The sequence below is a fragment of the Poromitra crassiceps genome, assembly GCF_964638095.1.
Source record: "Poromitra crassiceps genome assembly, chromosome: 12".
Taxonomy (NCBI): domain Eukaryota; kingdom Metazoa; phylum Chordata; class Actinopteri; order Beryciformes; family Melamphaidae; genus Poromitra; species Poromitra crassiceps.
This window is the reverse complement of record NC_139632.1, coordinates 18,073,975-18,093,083: the sequence shown is the minus strand read 5'-3', so window position 1 is coordinate 18,093,083 and position 19,109 is coordinate 18,073,975. Positions and strand designations below refer to the sequence as shown.

General features: G+C 42.0%; 1 protein-coding gene across 3 annotated transcripts in view; it reads left to right on the top strand.

Annotated features, from left to right (window-relative positions):
* Positions 1–16,563, top strand: part of tcf3b (transcription factor 3b) — a 38,118-nt gene extending 21,555 nt beyond the window's left edge. For 2 of the 3 annotated variants that reach the window (XM_083648197.1, XM_083648195.1), the window contains 13 exons: positions 2,280–2,379; positions 3,250–3,350; positions 3,721–3,844; positions 4,024–4,082; positions 4,440–4,515; positions 6,581–6,642; positions 6,921–7,115; positions 7,951–8,062; positions 8,463–8,610; positions 9,020–9,073; positions 9,879–10,120; positions 11,265–11,416; positions 12,946–16,563. In XM_083648197.1, the coding sequence (XP_083504323.1) occupies positions 2,280–2,379; positions 3,250–3,350; positions 3,721–3,844; positions 4,024–4,082; positions 4,440–4,515; positions 6,581–6,642; positions 6,921–7,115; positions 7,951–8,062; positions 8,463–8,610; positions 9,020–9,073; positions 9,879–10,120; positions 11,265–11,410 (1,419 nt within the window). In that variant the 3' untranslated portion in view covers positions 11,411–11,416; positions 12,946–16,563. The remainder of the gene's footprint in view (positions 1–2,279; positions 2,380–3,249; positions 3,351–3,720; positions 3,845–4,023; positions 4,083–4,439; positions 4,516–6,580; positions 6,643–6,920; positions 7,116–7,950; positions 8,063–8,462; positions 8,611–9,019; positions 9,074–9,878; positions 10,121–11,264; positions 11,417–12,945) is intronic. The other variant, XM_083648196.1, reaches the window with a different exon arrangement.
* The last annotated feature ends 2,546 nt before the right edge of the window (positions 16,564–19,109 follow it).

Here is a 19,109-nt window from a genome sequence, read left to right as displayed (position 1 = left end):
CTTGTCTGGCGGAGGCCCCGTCTTTTTCACTCTCTGAACCCCAGTCATTCCCCGCAGTGTGAACGATGGCCATGTGGTTTTAGTGCAAGTGTGTGTGTGTGTGTGTGTGTGTGTGTGTGTGTGTGTGAACCCCCCCCCCCCCCCCCCCCCCCCTTTGCATAGCCGTCCGCCTACGCTTCGCCACATGATGGCCTGGGTGGGCCTCCCCCTGTGAGTGACCCAGTTGTGAGGCGCGGTGCTTGCGAGGCCTCTTAGCCCCGTGTCTGAGCCCAGATTAATGAAGGCTGATGATGATCCTGTGGTCTCTCCTCCCTCCCTCCCTCCACCCCTACCATCTCACACTCTCTCTCATCTCTTTCTAGTGCTGTTCTTGCCATCTCATTATAAATGAGTAAACACTTGCTAACGTCTGTTTGTCAGTAACCCGTTAAAGGTCCATCTTTTCCCATCTTCTATCTCCCGCAAACTGCTTGACTTGTGTAATCCACCGATACCTGTGCTGCTCCAGGTCCTGATGCTGAGAACCTTGACCCCCCCTCTCCTCAATCAAACCGAGAGAAACTTCTCTTCTGCCCCCTAGTCGTCCACTAGACTCAGCCAGATAACCCTGAATAAAGCGCGTTTGAGTTGAGTTTGATGTTAATCTTTCTCCAGGCCCCGCCCCCTTGTTGCAATCCATGTTTGGCCAGTGTTAGGACCTTTACATGGCCATAACCTGAATTACATTAAACCCCCTATTAGCCGAGGATTTTACCCTAGAAATCCCTTTTTCTTCCGGAGAATACAATTATCCAGCAGCAGCAGTCATTGTGCACGTCTCTGTTCCCATCTAGAGCGGCAGGATTCGCTCGACATTGTTCCCGGCGTGAAAGAACAACTCAAAGCCTATTGTTAAATGAAGCCATCTCCGTCATGTTTTCCCCTGAATTAACCGTGATCATTTTAAATCCCCTGCTTCCTTCACACTCCCCTGGCCATATCAAGCTTTGTTTAAGTCATTTAGATTACCTTCTTCTGCCCCCCCCCCCCTCACCACCCCTTATCTCTCTAACCATTTCATAAATCATCAGGGCCTTCATCCACCACCCCCCCCCCCCAACACCCCCCCACCCTTGCCCCTTTACCACCCCCCTACCCACTGCAACCCCCCCCCCCCCCTCTCTCTCTCTCTCTCTCTCTCACTCTCTCACACTCACTGACTGGATCCCAGCCCCCATCTCTCTCCCTCTCTTCTCTCCCTCTCCTCAGCCCAGCTGCCTGTGGAGTTGGATGTGGTCCAGGAACAGGCAGATGGCTCTGTAATTAGAAGTGCATCTCTCCATTCCCTTTCCACTTCTCCCTGTTAAATCAAATTACAGAAAAAAATCCCTTTTCTGGATTAGCATTCTTTGCAGCATAGCCTCCATTCTCCCTCTCTTCCTCTCTCTCTCTTTCTGCCTCTCTCTTTCTCCCTCTCTTCCTCTCTCTCTTTCTGCCTCTCTTCTCTTTCTCTCCCCCTCTCTGGCACATGTGAGCTAGAGTGAGCGCTGGTTGAGAGGATGGTGCCGGGGAAACTGAGGGCTTCTCATGTCCGCCTTCAATCTATGGCTGCGGCGCACATAGGAGGGGGGAATGTTACTTCAGGCCCGCCGGCGTCCATTTTTGTTAGCAATACCTGGGAAGGATTATTGAACCCCTTGCGGGACTCATATAAAATGTCCAATTTCATTACAGCTGTCCTTTGCATGTTTTTCCGTAACTTGCCCACCATAATCCAAATCGCCATTCATGTCGGATAAAATGCGATAGCGCTTGTTTAATGCTATTGGCAATGGTGAGTGTTGGCTCACTGAATGCATGGTATGTGTGCGAAGGCGAGCTGACACTGTCTATAGGGAGGGGCTGCAGGCCAGGCAGTCAGTGCGATGTCACTGGGCTCCTGGGAGCGAGAGGAAGCGCTCACTGTGCACTGGGATTCAAGCCGTCGCTGTGCCCAGCATGCCATGGCCGCTGTGCTCTCCTCCACAGGCAAGGAGCTGGCCCTGCCTGCCTCCCTCCCCAGCAGACTCCCTCTTGCCATCTTGTGGCCACTTGGAGCTACTGTAATTAAATGGCTTTGGAGAGCATGCAGGATAGGGTGGAGCAATACCCCTCACTACTGACACGTTTCATTGTATTGATGCTCAGGGTTATATGTATAGGGTAAATGCTATGCTACTTTAATTCAGAAACATAAAATATGTGTAGTCATTGTAGAAAGCATGGGGATAACTGCTCTCTGCCTGTGTGTGTGTGTTTAGGTGTATGCTTCCACATCTGGTGATGAGTATGCCAGAGACAATGGAGGATATCCTGGTGCTAAGCCTGGAGCCGTCTACCCTGGCTCTTTTTACATGCAAGGTAACCTCTCGCATAGTACTGGCAATAAAACAATATCAATTATCTTGATTAAAATTGTTCTTGATTTTGAATTATAAGCAGCTTGATAACCGATAATGACCATAGCAAAGTTCCTCTCATATGTAAAATATTATTCCAATTATTTTCAATACATTTTCATTGCTTTATTTTGTTATTCTTAATTAAAAATGGTTATAGTGTTGAAAAATATGACTGAAAAACGATTACACTCCTGCTTGTTGCCTCTTTATTTTTATTATTATTTTATTATTTATTAATTATTATTATTGTTATTTTTGTTTTATTCTGGTAATAAAGAATTGTTGACTGGAGCGAAATTCCATGATGTGAAGTCACCTTTAGGTGACAGTCACCTTTTTCATCGCCAAGCAGGAAATTTTTGAGTGGTTTTGTGTCTGCCCTGGTATCTGTCACTTTTTCACTATCCATAGAATCCCTGGAAATTTACCCTTTAAACTGACAGAAAAAAATAATAATTATATAACATTTTATTTACCGTATGTATATAAACAATACACCATATACAAAGAGAAAACTAAAACTTAACAAATTGTGATTGTGCATACAGTATATCTGGATTAAAAATTTACACCAGAATCAGAATTCTTTTATTTGGCCATATTATGTTTGCACATACAAGGAAATTGACTTGGTGTAGTTGGTGCACAAGTTACATGAGACATTGCCTGATATGAAAATGTTAATCGTGACCCATGACCCAGCACTACTTTCACATTATAACACATTATAGTACAATTTTGACATTAACCTTTTACATGTGCCTGTTGTCTGAATTTGTTTTGACTTGCTTTTGTGAACTCATATGCACAAATGTATCTCCACTTGCAGAGGACCCCTGGACGTCTTCTGGCTACTCTGCCATGCTGGGTAACTCGCCTCACATTGGACAGCCTGGCACCTTCTCTGCCATCAACCCACAAGACAGGATGGTGAGTCGTCACAGCCACAGTCTAATCTTAGACTTTGCTCTTTCTTTTCTATCTCGCTCTCTCTTCCTCTTTTTCTTTCTCGCTGCTCTCTCTCACTCTTAGATGTAGTGTTCTAATGTTGCATATGGTGAAACTAAGATCAAAACTTCTTAATTCTAGTATCTGCTTGACAAAGATGTCAGCCCCTTTTGTGTAAAATAACCACAGATATCATACCACATATCTGTAACGCCCAAATTGTTGACAGCTTTATTCAGAGTTTGAGTAATTTGACCATCACCTTTAGAAATGAATCCATTTGTCACACTGTTTGTTTTTGTTTTTATTGAGGGGTGTGTGCCTAATGAAACTGCTTGTATCCCCTCTCCAGAAGCGTCACCCCCTGCCTCTGTCCCCACAGAACTATCCTCTGCATGGCAGCGAGGTCAACGGCTTCCATTCTGCCCCCACTAACTACAACCACACATCCGCCATCAACGGGGACGGCATCATGGGTAAGGAGTTTTTAAGTGACCTCATCACACAAAACCAGACAAGAGTCTCAGTCGCACGTTTCGCTGATTGCAAATCGGTGTGTTGATTTAGCTTCCATGGTCGTTCCTTAGATTTTTGTATCTAAGAACAAACAAGACATGTGGCCCATTGTGACATATTATTATTTGTGTCTCCACAGCCAACCGAGGCACCACGGCTGGCAGTTCAGGAGATGAGATCGGGAAGGCTCTGGCTTCGGTGAGTTCTCCTTTTTCTAGTTAAAATCTACCAGCTTCACAGAATAGCAAATAGCATTGAAATGCATTGTTTAGGAACCAAATTTCCCACGGACCACTTCCATTGCGGATACCAACAAACCCCCCCCCCCCCCCCCCCATAAAATACAATTTGCTGATTTAAACATACAATAGCATCAGAAAGGGTAAAGAACAACATAAGGCTACTGTTTCTAAACGGACACACACACGCAACCGGCCCAAGCTTACTCCTCAGGGTTAATGTGTATTATGTAAAAACTGTTAACCAACCACTGCCCTAGGCCTAGTCTATGCCTTGCTGCTCATTACATTGAGGTGTTGTGTTTGACTATTTCAGATCTACCCCTCGGACCACAACAGTAACAACTTCTCCTCAGCTCCGTCCACTCCTGGGTCTCCTCAGGGTATTGCAGGTACAATGATGATGCTGTGCAGAATTCTCACATACCAACAATGTGAGGATTCCCTCCTCTAATATACAGAAAGTTACAAAATATAGGGTTTATAATCAGTGATGGGTGGTGGGTAAACAATGACCTCCAGTCAGTGATCATCATAAAGTAAACACAAACAATATACACAAAATTAATTTGATATTCAGAAACCATTCATTTTTGTTTTCTGAAGTTGTTAAACTGTGTGAGAGCAGGTACCCCAAGGTACCAGTAGCCAAGGAGTGCTACTACTTCACAAATGTATCAGAAAGTATCAAATACAGGTGCTCTTTGGGTCAAAGGACAACATGAGATTAAAAAAAAGGCAAGGTTAGACTTGATGATCAATAAGTCATAACTAAAAAATACCAAGGCACACTGCTTTGCAAAAGTTAAAAAAGCCTTTAATAAATGGACTTAACGCCTACGCGTTTCAACTTAGTCTTCTTCGGGGCATATAAAAACAAGTGACAACTCACAAATATATCAAGGCTGGTGTCTGTTGCAGCCAATCAGAGGAGCACTTACTGGTTAATTGACACAGGTGCTACATGTGAGAAGAATATGAACTAGACATCAATCAAGGTTAGTAAATGCATCAAATACATCATAAATGTATACAAACAGTCATATAGAAAAATAATTAGATAGAAAAATATAATATATGATGGTACAAATAGATGATTCATCAGGTTCCAACACTCCACCGAAGTGGGTTACCTGTAATGAGGAGAGATATTACTAAGGAGTGTAAGGGATTACATCACATCATATTTACAGATATGAGACATAGTCCAGCTCTTCATTCAGGCTTGGACTCGTAATGCCCATAACTTGAAGATCCAAAATGTTTCTCTTGCTAACACTTTCTTTAGTTTATCTCCTTCCCTTTTAGACATTTCTATAGTATCTATACCTATTGCTTTGAGTGAGTCTGGGTTACATCCATGGTGGTGTTTATCATGCTTGGCTATAGGGTATAGTCTTCGTTTCCTGTACGTATGGCATATTTGTGCTCAGAGATTCTCTTTAGTTTTCTTTTTGTTCTTCCCACATAGAAGTAGCCACATGGACATTGTAAATTATACACTACATGAGTTGTATTGCAGTTAATGAAACCTTTTATAGTATAGGTTTTATTTGAGTGCATCTACCACACTTGAAAGAGCCTTGTGGTCTGCGATCGAGCGAAGTGCCCTTTTTGTCTCCCGGTAGATGGCTATGGACCAATTTGTCTCCAATAGTAGGTGGGCGCTCTTCTGAAGCTGACAGCTGGTGCAGATGGAAATACATCTCCAAGAAGTGGATCACTTTCTATGATTTCCCAGTTCTTGTTGATGATTCGCTTTATTGTATTTGCTCTAGTGTCATATTGTGTCACCAAGTATAACTTTTGTTGTTCTGGTTCCTTTTGTTTCTGTTGCAGGAGATCTTGTCTTCTCAGTGTCTTAGCTTTAGTATAGGCCTCATTGATGGTGTTAGTTCTGTAGCCTCTATTTAGAAACCGTGTTTGTATTTCTGCCTTGGCTTCAAAATCTGGCTCTTGATTGCAGCTCCTTCTTAGACACTGAAATTGTCCATACAGGATGTTCTTCTTATGTGTAGGGGGGTGAAAGCTATCTGCCTGAAGCAATGTATTCCTGTCAGTTGGCTTGTGAAACACAGTAGTATGAAGATGTCCATCATTGTGTTTCATTATAGTAAGGTCCAAGAAATCAGTCTGTTTAAAGTCATACTGTGTACTTGTTAAACTGAGTGTAGGTGGGTTTACCCCCCATTTCATTCCTGGGTTTAATTCATGCAAACTCTAATTTGGTTAGAATTACAATTTCAGCAACAGAATCTATCATACCAGTTTAACTAAACTTGTTTAGTTTGATTACTGCCTTGGTGTTTGCATATGAAAATGAAGCAGTGGAAATTGTTTGGAGGAAAATGGCTCTTAGCATGTGGGCTGCAGCATAGAAACAACTCTGCAGCGCCACCTGCTGTTGAAGCAGTGAAATACCTCTGTATAGTTCTTAATAATCTATTCTCTCTGCAGGAGCTCAGTCTCAGTGGCAAAGACCAACCACACCCAACTACGAAGGGCAACCACACACACTGGTACGTTCAGACATAGCTCTGATTTTCATTCAACATTTATTTTAGTGCCTTTATATTTTATAGAAAGATTATGGTTAATTTTAAGTTTGTCTATAATGAACTATTTTACGAAATAGCTGTTCGACTATTGGTCTTAATTATGTAAATAAGTTCCCTTCATCCGTCCAGTGCAGTTCAGTGTGCTTGGGCTTTAATATTCTTCCATTTCTCAAATAGGTATTGTCTGTTACAGTACTTGTGATTTTGGTCATCATACATATTTCTTTTATAATATTTAGCAGAATAAAATGGAGGACCGTTTGGAGGAGGCCATTCATGTACTGCGCAGCCATGCTGTGGGCCAGGGCCCAGGCTTGGGGGGCGCCCACTCCGACATGCACAGCCTGCTGTCCTCGGTACACAACGGCCTGGGGGCCCTCTCTCCAGCTTTCTCCAATGCTAGTCTGGCCCTCAGCAACAGACACCCTGCTATGGTTAGTCACCAATTCTGCTCACGTTCTGTTTGGATTTGTTTGACAGAAATTTGGACTTTTGACGTTCTTTCATGAAACATCTCACAACAAAACTGAACCAAAATCCCCTGAGTGACTCACTTGTCCGTGTTTTTGGTTAGTTGCTAACTACTACATCCAACACTAATCTTGATTATTTTTTGCTTTCAATAATTCAGCTATTGTGCTTTTTCTTGGTTGAGATGATTCTGGTGGATTTTGAAGCCAAAATTAAAAAGTAAAAAAATCGCTAGCCATGCATAGCTTAGCATTTCAACATTTCATGCCAGTTACATTTTTAGTAAGTATGTTAGAATATGTAATTTTTTTGTCTTTATGTAATTTCTACTTTATTGCATTATATGCATTATTTCACTTAAAAAAGAACAGTTGGCAAAAATGATCCAAAAAGTCCCATTCATTTTCACTTCCGACAAAATAAATTTCACAACCACACTGTGGAACACAATGTCCAACTGTGCCATCTGCTGGCCAAAAAGTCCTGCCTAAAAAACCTTGATTATGGGCTGTGTTAGCAAGTATGACAAATACAGTACCTGAAATGATTTATTTCATCCCATTGTAAGCCAGCGATTTTGCATTGGCCTTTTCTCTTTATCTAACTACAAGGTAGCCTTCATTAGCAAACGCGCAAGCTGATATGAGTATGACTAGTCAGTACATTGCAACGCATGACCTTTTCTTTGCATGTTATTCTACCACATTTCCTGTGGGGAAACCCTGCAGTGTGTGTTTTCTGATGGTACAGTTGTGTAGATTGTGTAGATTGAGATCATGATCTCTTTACCTTCAACAGGGAGGGAACCACCATGAGGAGCCCACAGGCCTTCCTCCCAGCAGCACTCTGCTGCACGGTCACCATGCCTCAGCGCCCACACAGTCAGCTGGCCAACCAGAGGGTTTCACCAGTAAGTCACTGTCACACCACTATCTGCTCTCTTTTGTTAGCTAATTCATCTGTCAGTTTACATGCTCATTCTGCATGTGTTTCACTCTACCTCTTTGAATTTCTTTCACTGATCAAAAAGTGTGGTTTTAAATGTTGATTAAAACATTCAACAGATCTAGTGGGAGGGGGGAGATTGTTCCAACGTCTGGTTTGCCAGGACAGCAAAGACGCAGACCTTTTTAGTTTGGGAACAACATTTTTTCCCTTGAAATGAAAACTTAAAAAAAATATTTGTGGCAGAAAATAAAATGCATAGATCCTGTTTATTGATTTTACTCTACTTTACTCACTTGTCAGCTGAAATGGAAGGGTTTCAGTTCCTCAGTTGAGTCCTTCCATCTGTGTGTGTGTGTCCCCAGATCTCCCAGGTGGTGTCGCCCGTTCCACACACTCGTCCAGCAGCTCAGACATCAAAAGAGAAGGCAAGGAGGACGACGACAACTCCTCCATTCCAGACAAGTCTGACGATGAGTCCAAGGAGACCAAGCAAGCACGCATTCGAGCACGGTAGCATGGCTCCTACTCCATCCCCCATTCTTCTTACTCTGGATTAGTGTTAAACCTGAAATGTGTTTAAATGATTGAAATGCAGTTGTATTTAAGTGCAGACAATTTTATCCCTCAGAGGTGGAAAATGTCCTGTATTATGTCACCATTTTCTGGGTATGAGAATATAGGCGAAGCCACTTTGTTTTGGAGGTTTCAGCAAGGTTTCAAATGTGGCCCGTTAGACAAGTGATGTTTAGAAGAGATGTAGTTAGTGTATGTTTCTGTTATTGACTCCATATTGTATGTCGCCCTGGTGGCCCAGGCTATGTTAGGTATGTTTCTGTTATCGACACCATATTGTATGTCCCACTGGTGGCCCAGGCTATGTTAGGTATTTAACGCTGTTCCCCTCATTACATGTTTTCAGAAAGGAGGCGTTGGCCCTCCAGATCCTCTCCGGCCTTGCAGCCGAGAAAGATGAGTAAGTCTCCCAAAGACAAACCATTTCTTGTGCCTTGTAGCCTTCAGTCAAAGCACATGTTAGTGGAGCTGGTGCCTGAAATCATCGTGATCATCATCACGTTTCAACGTGATCATCAGTCATTGACTTTCGCTATTTGCAGACATATGTTGTATCACATTAAGCACAGCAGTAAACCATGCACACACTGGCAAGCTACACAACAAGTATAATAAAAGTAAACATTTCCAACTTCTGTCGGATAAACGTCTTGAAGTTTTTTATGATTACTTTAAATGGGAGATGTGCCGTCTTAGAGGATGTCTTTTCTTCCACTATTCACATTCACAACAAAGTATGTGCGTACTCTGTTCTCATTTCTTAGTACATCCATCCAATACTCTGTTCACCTATGGGCATGCAAGCTATAGTTAACATATCTGTCTACACAACCACGATATACGGCTAAAATGGCATTATTCGGCTAAATGGCACTAAAAGGGCAAAAATAACTAATCGGCATACTGAAATTAGTTAAAATGCACACCTATTATGTTGTGGAAAATGCAGCGCTGATTGCCAGTGAGCTGCCAAATCAAGAACATGTGTTTAGTGCTGATTTTAGTTATGTTTTATTACTACATTCCAAGGGATTCTGTATATTGTTGGCCATGGATGCGTGGCACCCACAGCATGATTCTCTATATTGGTGGCCATGGATGCGTGGCCTTTATACCTGCAAAGTTTCATTTGGAATGGGGAAAGTGGGTTTTGAAATCTCTTCCTACATATGGCATCAACCTTTTCCCTCTTTGTTCTCCTTCAGTCTGGACGAGGAGGATGAGGATGATGAGGACCTTCCCCCTGAGGTGAAGATGGAGCGCGAGAAGGAACGGCGAGTGGCCAACAACGCCCGCGAGCGTCTGAGAGTACGGGACATCAACGAGGCCTTTAAGGAACTTGGGAGGATGTGCCAGCTGCACCTCAGCAACGACAAACCTCAGACCAAACTTCTCATCTTGCACCAGGCCGTCAATGTCATCCTCAACTTAGAACAACAAGTCAGAGGTCAGTCCCCGAGCAGCAGGTTTTGGACTATCTTGTTCTAAGTTGAGGATGACATTGACGGCTTGATGCAAGGTTTACAGAAATGATTCTTAGTTAACCCATTGATACCTGATGCAGCATTTGCGTGTATATCCCTCATTTGCGTGTATATCCCTCAATTGTGTGTGTATCCCTTTAAGACCGCGAACGGCGTGACGCGGTTCGCGGTCTTAAAGGGATACACACACAAATGCTGCATCAGGTATCAATGGGTTAAAATAAAAAGATGAAAGGGTAGCACATCTCAAATTTCAAAGTCAAGGACAAAATACTCACATTTCACTGTCTTGTTTATTTGGTTTACATCACAATAGAAAATTCTTACGTGTTTCAGAATCAGCTTTATTGGCCAAGTATGCAAACACATACAAGGAATTGGGCTCAGATTAGCTTTGCTCTCAAGTACACACAGAGTACACAAGTACACACATATAGAGAAAAAAAGGAGAAAGAAGGTTACACATAGTCAAGGCGATCAAGGCAAGAATACTTTGTTGGACATGAGCAAAAAAAAAATATTGACTGCTATATACAATGTAGTAAAGTGGTTATTTTTAAATATGAATATATTAGGGAGTGTACAGTCAAAGTGTACGGTAAGTGTGCAACAACGCTACATTACAGGTTTGTGAACAAGGTTTATACAGATATTGCATTTTTAAATATGAATATATAAGGGAATGTACAATAAATGTGCAGTAAAATGTGCAGCACTAAACAACAAGTTTAGTAGACAAGGATTATGCAGATATTACACGGTACACGGTACGGTATGCCGTTCAATGTGAACGAGGCCTGAGTTGACAGTGAACACAGTGAACAATGAACATAAATTAAGTGAGTGGCTGGTTTAAGTGGTTTTAAGGTGTTCCAACAGAGTAATGTAATGGCCTGTGCGTAGAAACTGTTTTTGCGTCTATTGGTTTTGGTGTGCAGAGCTCTGAAGCGTCTGCCCGAGGAGAGGAGTTCAGCACAGAGTCTTCTTCAGAGTGGTTTAACCATACAGGTTCAGTTGGATAATATAAGAAGGGCAGAGATTCTTGGTTTTGTTTCCCTCCATTAAATACATTGTTTGCTATAAGGCCTGTTTCTCTTGTGCTGTCAGAGCGTAACCTGAACCCCAAGGCAGCGTGTCTAAAACGTCGCGAGGAGGAGAAGGTGTCTGGGGTGGTTGGAGACGCACCCATGCAGCTCTCAGGAGGCCATCCTAGTCTGGGGGGAGATGGCCACAACCCAGTTAGCCACATGTAATGCCAGGTAGGCCCTGCAGTTCACCTGATTTACTGATGATTAAAGGTCCTTACACACCAAGAGCGTTTTTTCCGTGCGATTAATTTGCACGTCAATATTTTTCGAACCTCTATCAGTCAATGCAGCCGTGCATACCAACAGCAAAGTTTCGCTGAGCTTTATTGCTGTGTTTTCGGACCAAGGTCGATTTTTCTGAAATTCGCGTTCGATGTGTACACATCTGTTGCTGTGATTGACAGGTGGGTCAAAATTCACATCGCAATTTCGTGCTGTATATTCGCATCGCTCTTGGTGTGTAACAGCCTTTAGGATGTAACCAAGGGCTGGGTGATCATATAATATCAATGTGATTAGATGTCGTCTGGGATTTTGGTTCATGTGATAATGCAAAATAACTGAAATGCTACCTGGTCTTAAAGGCTGCGTTACAGTGAAGTGTTAACATTTTCGGAACTCATTAGGCTGTTGAGACTAATGCTTGTCTTTACCTGTCTCATCATATCCACATTACTTTTCAAAAATGTATTGTGTGTAAATAGGTTACAAAAGCACCCATAGAGACACTGCATGAAATAGGCCACGCCCATCACGGGGGAAACCGCTCCATTCAGTCCCATTCACCAGCGTCATTTTCCTTGAATTAAACATAGCTAAAAGCTGTTGTGTGGTGGGCTGCGCAGACAACAAATGTAAAAAATCGCCAATTAAAGTTTTTTTGTACTCCCGAGCAAAACAAGGAAGCCATTGAGCATTCGCGAGAAGAAAATGTGGATTTAGCTGTCAAGGAAGTAAGTTGGAGTGTTCATCTTCCATATATATTATCTTTGTGTGCAACTACGTGACATAGGAGAACGCTAGCGCGTCTGATGCTATCTGTCTGATGTTACACCAGCGTTATTTTCATTAATTTAAACATGCCTAAAAGCTCATGTCATAGTATTTCACTTCAGGCTACTGTGTGGGATCGTTTATCCAGCGTTGTTTGGGCAATGAAAAGGGACACTGCTCCAGGCCAACTGAGTTCATTTTCTCGATGTACCTTTCCCTCTCCGTTGGAGGAAGTGTGAAATAATCTTTTGACATTATCTAAAAAGAAAATCCAAATCCCTGTTAAACCCCGCAAAACTATTTATATCTGATGAGAGTTCCTCCGTTCGCCCCAGTTAGCTGCGGTTTGTTTTGCTAGCTGCAGTCGCCAGGCAGTGCTTCCTTGTATTTTCCCCCGTCTTGGGCGTGGCTTCTGAATGATGACGCGTTTTGCAGTGTCTCTATACTCGGCCAATACCCTCAAAATATCTTTACATTATTGATATTGAGGTGTTCGGTGTAAAACATTGTGATATTTGATTTTGTCAATATTGCGCAGCCCTGTTACCTAAAACATGTTACAGGTTTTTATTCACTTTTTTGTTTTTTAAGGACTAGACTGGTTTGTAGGAGTCAATGGGATAAATATTATCATCAATATTTTTGCTTGATGTTGGTATTCATAATAGAACACTGTCACGATATTTGTGGTCCCTTCATTTTTACAGATCTGGTGGGATTTCCTTGGCTCTCAGAGGATGTGGCCTTAACAGATTCTTCCACCCATTCTTCTCAGTGTGTGTGTGTAGATATGGTCGTGTCTGTGTATTGTCCGTTTCAATTTCAAGATGCACATTCACACACTCTTGTACACACATGCATACTGCCAAAACTGACACAGCCTGTTTGTCGCACTCCCGACCATGACTACCAGCTCAAATGTGAAGAACTTTTAGTTTTGCTTTGTTTTTATACATGTAAGATTTTTTTTTTCTTTTCTTTTTTGGCTTCCATAAGACGATGGAACACCGGAGTACTTTTGTCCTGCCACGATTTGGGACTTTACACACTGCCGAGAGGTGCTCTGGTGAAAGAAAGGAGACCTGACAACCAACAAATTTAATCAAGGATTTGTGCCTAATTGTTACATGTTTTCTATGAGACATTTAAGCAAATTGCTTTACATATGAGGAACATTTATTGTGAGGGATTGCTTATGTGTATGAGCAATGATTTTTAATGTAGTATGTCATTCCCAGCGTGATGGTACAGTCTTACATATGTTATGTAACCAAGCCCATAGCTGAAGTTGAATTGTCTAAAATTCTGACGCCTTTCCCTTCATCTTGTTTGGCAAATGTTTGGGGAAAGCCAGTAGAAAAGTCAAAGGGAAAAGGTCAAAGTTTTGACAATTCAAGCGCAGCTTACATGAATTACAGGAACTCTGACCTACAGACTGTCTGACTGATGGCCTGTCTCACCCCGCAAGGCATCTGGAGAGTTGGAAGGGGAGACTCCTTCCTTGAAAGTTAGGATTTATCCAAAGTGGTAGAATCGGTCAACTACGAAACCTTCCTGTTTATTGACCGCACATTCTAGTGTTAACTCCAGTACTCCCTTGTCATAGGTTCAGGTTTTTGTACTGCTTTATTTACTAAAGCATAGGTAGACGAAACAAAGCACAGTTGTATATATATATTAGGCTGAAAGGTATGAGTGTCAACCTGCAGTGCATTTCGAAGTCTTGTATAAAAGCCATTTGAGACACGCTTGCTAAGTGATCAGCACTGTTGCTGTTGATTACTTGAAATGGTTTTTTGATGATGCCAGCAGACAAACAGCTCAAGTTTTTGCCCCTTAATTGATGTTCTAAACAGACTAAAAATGATCTAGGTTCCATTGACGGAGGGAATCTTCTCAACCCGCTGTAGTAGCAGACGAGTCTTTGCATAACAGAGGCTTTCTTTTCCTAAACGAGCATTCCCACTGAATTACTCAGCCCCTCACCTTCCTCCTGAGTAAGTTATGTTTTCTTACTGAGACAAGAGTGTGATGTGTAAATTCACTTCATCCATACATTACTCTGATATTGTTTCATTTTGCAAAATTAAATATATATATAAGAATATATATTTTTTGTTAGTCTATACATTGTAGATTTCTAAATAACAAATGGCAATATTAGTTTGAAGTTTAGAGTGTATTGTAGATCAGCTGAATAAGGGGATATTTGACATTTAAATGAAATTGTTCAAAGATTAATTCAAAATTGAACTGTACTTAGCTCAGCCAGGATGGCGGAGGGAAAGGATCAACTTGGGATAAATGAAAACGTTTGTAAGCCTTTGGTATATCCATTATTCCCCAAGTTGGTCGTCTAAAAGGTGACACAATGGCCTAAAAAATAGTTTTTGTTCATGGGATTAGAAAGGTGTATTGTCAGTTACCCAGATGAATTTTTGTGTGGATGTGGATGGAGTGTGTGCCACAGTCCTGTTGAAGTGTTCTTACTCTATAGCGGTGAGGCACCATGAGGCAACATGTGAGAAGGGATTTTTTTGTCTCTCCTAACAGTAATTATTATGCAACTGGTTTTTTGAATGTAGCTACCATACAAATGTGGATCGCCTTCATTTTCAAATTTATATTCCTGGGTTTTTGTCAGTCCAGTATCATCGTTTTCATTTCAGCATTTTTTTAAATGTCTGCACTCTACCAAGTGGTTCTCGGTGTGCAGCTCACTATAGTATCCTGCACATTTATTTTGGAGGCAGACGTCGGTATTTGAGTGTAAGATAAAAGATCATATGGAGAACAAAACAGTGTTATTGTGATGTTATTCCCATATCGTCTCATGTTGTGAATGGTCTTTACCAACATGTAATCACAGATGGGAGGTAGAGCATTTTGTGTGTCCCGTGATCTTGGTATTGAAAGATCTGAGTTTAATTTCATGAAAAAGAGATGAAGAAAAAGACCTATACAAATCAATAGTGTGGCCTTTTCATTCTCAAGACTTAAGATGTCATGATGGGAGAGTGATACCTTATCAGTGCCTGAACTTGTATTTTCATTTAAGACAGTTTTATTTTGTAAACCATATCATTTCATTTATCGCGGAGATTAAAGAGGTACCTGTTCATTCCCCCACCCTTCCCTCTCCTATTGCTTTTTCAATTTTCTGGAAGAAGTTTAAAATGGTATAAAGAGAATTTTTTTCAATGTATCTAGTTAAATAAATAAATGATATGTAGATCTTGTTTAGTTTTTATTCCTTTCTTCTAATTATTCAACTGGATTATGACTATTGTCCAACCTGCTGTTTTAGTTAAGGTCATGGGTTCAGGTCATGAGTTTCCATCTTTCTATCTGCCCCATATTGCTAAATCACTCAACACTACGGGGTTCCAGAGACTCTCATTGTCTGCTTTTTGATGCACATGTCCGTGTATGTGTGGCTTCAGCTTTGATTTTCCATAGTAACTGGAGCTTCTTTTAATAACTTGCAGCAAGTGAAGTTTCTGTGTGACAGAGTGCGAGTCCTCTGCTGCAGTGACTTTCACTATATTTAGTCTTCATTGACAATTTCCTTTACACCGCTGCCCTTTCACTCTTCTGAATGCCAGCTCTTTGGTGGCGCTGACAGTGACTTTTTGTGAGAGGTTCTGTACACTTCTTTCAAAAAGTTGTTTTTGAAGTTTTCTATTACAAGATCAATATGTGTTCTAAATATTGCAGATGTGTTCCTGGGGGAATTTGACATCTGGTTTGATGTCATTTAGTATTCTTTGAACATCCCACAATGACAACAACCTGTAGCCTACAAGCTATATACTCAGTTATTTGTTTGGGGGGTGGGGGGGGACTTGGAGGGTATGACTCAGTCTTGACACATTCTGTTTGAAAACTGAAGAAAAGCAACCTCAACAACTGCAGGAGCATACAATGTTAACAGCTAATTATAATATTAATATGAAAGTTTTCAGTTGATGGGCTTGAACTTGATTTGTTTTGGTATAAGAAAGCAATAAAAACTTGCTTTCACCCATTTTTGTCATACCGGTATCTTTGTTGAACTCAAAAGGGGGGAGGATTTGATTATTGAGTGTTTAAAGAAGTAGCTACATTCACAGCTACACAGCCTGACATCTTGGAGTGAGGACACAGTTCCTCTGAGTACCTCCAATCCCAGTCTCCTTTTTGTTATTTTGTTTATATATATAAATATATATATAAAGTAGTTGAGAACTGTCCTGTATATAACAGTAATGTAGCAATAAATGTGCCATTTTTAATAACAGAATTATACCTTTTCCAATGTCTGGCTTTTGAATCTTGTATACATAAAAAGGAAAATAAAGGAAAACATTGTAACAAAGGGTTTATTGTAGTTCGGAAAATGAATTTGTCCATATTGTCCTATGGTAATAGACGGTTTCACATATAAATGACATTTGTGACAGCCTAGACAGTGTATGCCATCAAAGGCATCATTTTGTTAAATTGAAGGCATGATGATACCATTAGATATAATTTCATTAAGAACTCTAGTAGCTAGAAAGTTTTCTTATAGACCATAATTTTATTTTAAAGCATTGCTCCTTTAAACAATATCAACCAGCTCCAGCCGGGGCCAGTACAGAGCACGCCCCTTGAGTACAGAGCACATCCATAGGTGAGTCCCTGCCTCTATCTAAAGAGCACCTCAAACAAACAGTCCAAAGCGCTCCTTCTCAAAATGTTGCATAATAATTAAATAATATGGCATGTTTTACATAAGCTATTCACAAAGCGATCTAGATGGATCAATAGCACTACAGGCGAGAGGAAAATGTAGCCTATGTTTGATCATATAGGGTGAGGTGTTCCTTTTTTTAAGATGAAATGCTGCTTTTACATTTCTATATACATGGTATATGATCATTATTACCGGTACATCTTTATCACACTATTACCCCTTATGTTGTTACTAAGCTGTAATGTAAAGTGCTACCAGTAGGCTAGTTCCTTGACAGCCTACTTGTATACTGCTTGTGTTTTTGCCAATGCCATACAGGCAGAAAATGTAATGCTGACAGTTAATAAATGTGAAAGGAAACACTGGGGGAAACAGGGAGAATGATACTGCCTCCACAGAGAAGCCAGTGACACACACAGATTGCAGAATCACTTTTACTAGTCTGAGGCCAAAAACCTCGTTCTGTGTCTTCCGGCTATGGGCAGAACGTAGGAACCCAAAGTGCTTCAAAGATGTAATGTTATGGATCCGGCAAGTTTCTTCAAGTACTTCTTTGAATACTTCTTTTGGTATGTCCATGCTTCTTATTTGTTCTCCAACTCGTAGCGACTGGCGAGGTTAGGCTGCCTACTGCTGCATTTCTATGGGGGACGAAAGCACTGCGGACCGGAACACGGGGCAGGTCATCCTGCCTGTAGTAATGGGTACCAGGCTCTTCCAAGAGCCTGGTGACGCGAGGCTACACTTTTACAACAGCGCTCTCCTTAAACACTGATGAGAATAGTTCATTGTGCAATCAAATCATGAAAACCTGTCTCACTGAATGGTCTCAGAACTTTAGACACTTTTTTTTATTGGTCATGGGCCGACTATTCCACTGGCTAGAGTATAATGGGGAGTTTATAACTTTATGACTCCCTGCCTGGAATATCCCTCTCTACATTCCATGATAATCCACGACCGGAGGGACCGTCATAAAGCGACACACACCATAGTTCTCCAGCTGCTCCAGCAGGACTTGCACTCTGCACTCCTGTTGTGTGTGTGTGTGTGTGTGTGTGGGGGGGGGGGGGGGGTAGTGGTTGAACATGTGCTGGATAAAGTTCCTGGGCACGAAAACCTCTTTGGGGAAAACGTCCAGCAGCTTGTTGTAGACGGCCAGGTCTCGCTCCACACCGAACTCCTCCATCTTCTTCAGGGCGGTGTAGATTAACTCCACATGTCTGCGGCGCCTCACATCCCTCTGGGTGAACACCTCCAGCACCCTGCTGAACGTGGCCTTGCTTTTGGCTTTGCTGGCCACGCGTTCAAACAGGTCATCGTGAGCCACCAGCGACTTGTCCTCTTTGGGCTCGACGAAGTCTGTGGGCATGGGTCACTCTTCAGGCAGGCTGGGCTGCAGTGCAAACGCCTCAGCACCTACTACGGGTGACAGTTTGTTTTGGTTATATGCAGTGGTGTAATATAGAAGCCCCTGGAAACCCAAATCCAAAATAACCATTGTTTACAGTCCAACTGACGCGAGAATTAGTTGGAGTAGAGTAGACAGAGCAATACTTTCTGTACGTGTTTTACATTTGGGTAGTCTCTATAAACAGTTTGAGACAGCATATGAGACATCATCAAATGCTCAGAAGCGGAAGTCTTGGTGTGGATGGCCGCTCTACACCGGAAACCCTGAAATATTGGCCATCTGTCCCAGAGTCTTATTAGTCAGACTGATAGACTGGGTGCCGAGATGAGGGTGCAGGTTACCTGACTCTGGGTGTTGGACAGCACTGGAGGCTGAGTGGAGTAGGCCTGCATGCTGGAAGGCAGACCTGGCTGAAGGGCCCAGGACACCCACACTCTGCAGCGAGCAGGCTTAATGGCACGCCCATCACCTGACCTACAGACAGACAACAGACCCATCACACTGCCCTACAAACAACAGACCATCACACTGACCTACAGACAGACAACAGACCATCACCTGACCTAGAGACAAACAACAGACCATCACACTGACCTACAGACAAACAACAGTCCATCACACTGACCTACAGATGAACAGAACATCACAATGATCTACAGACAAACAACACCATCACACTGACCTAGATAGACAACAGACCATCACACTGACATACAGACAAACAACAGACCATCACATTG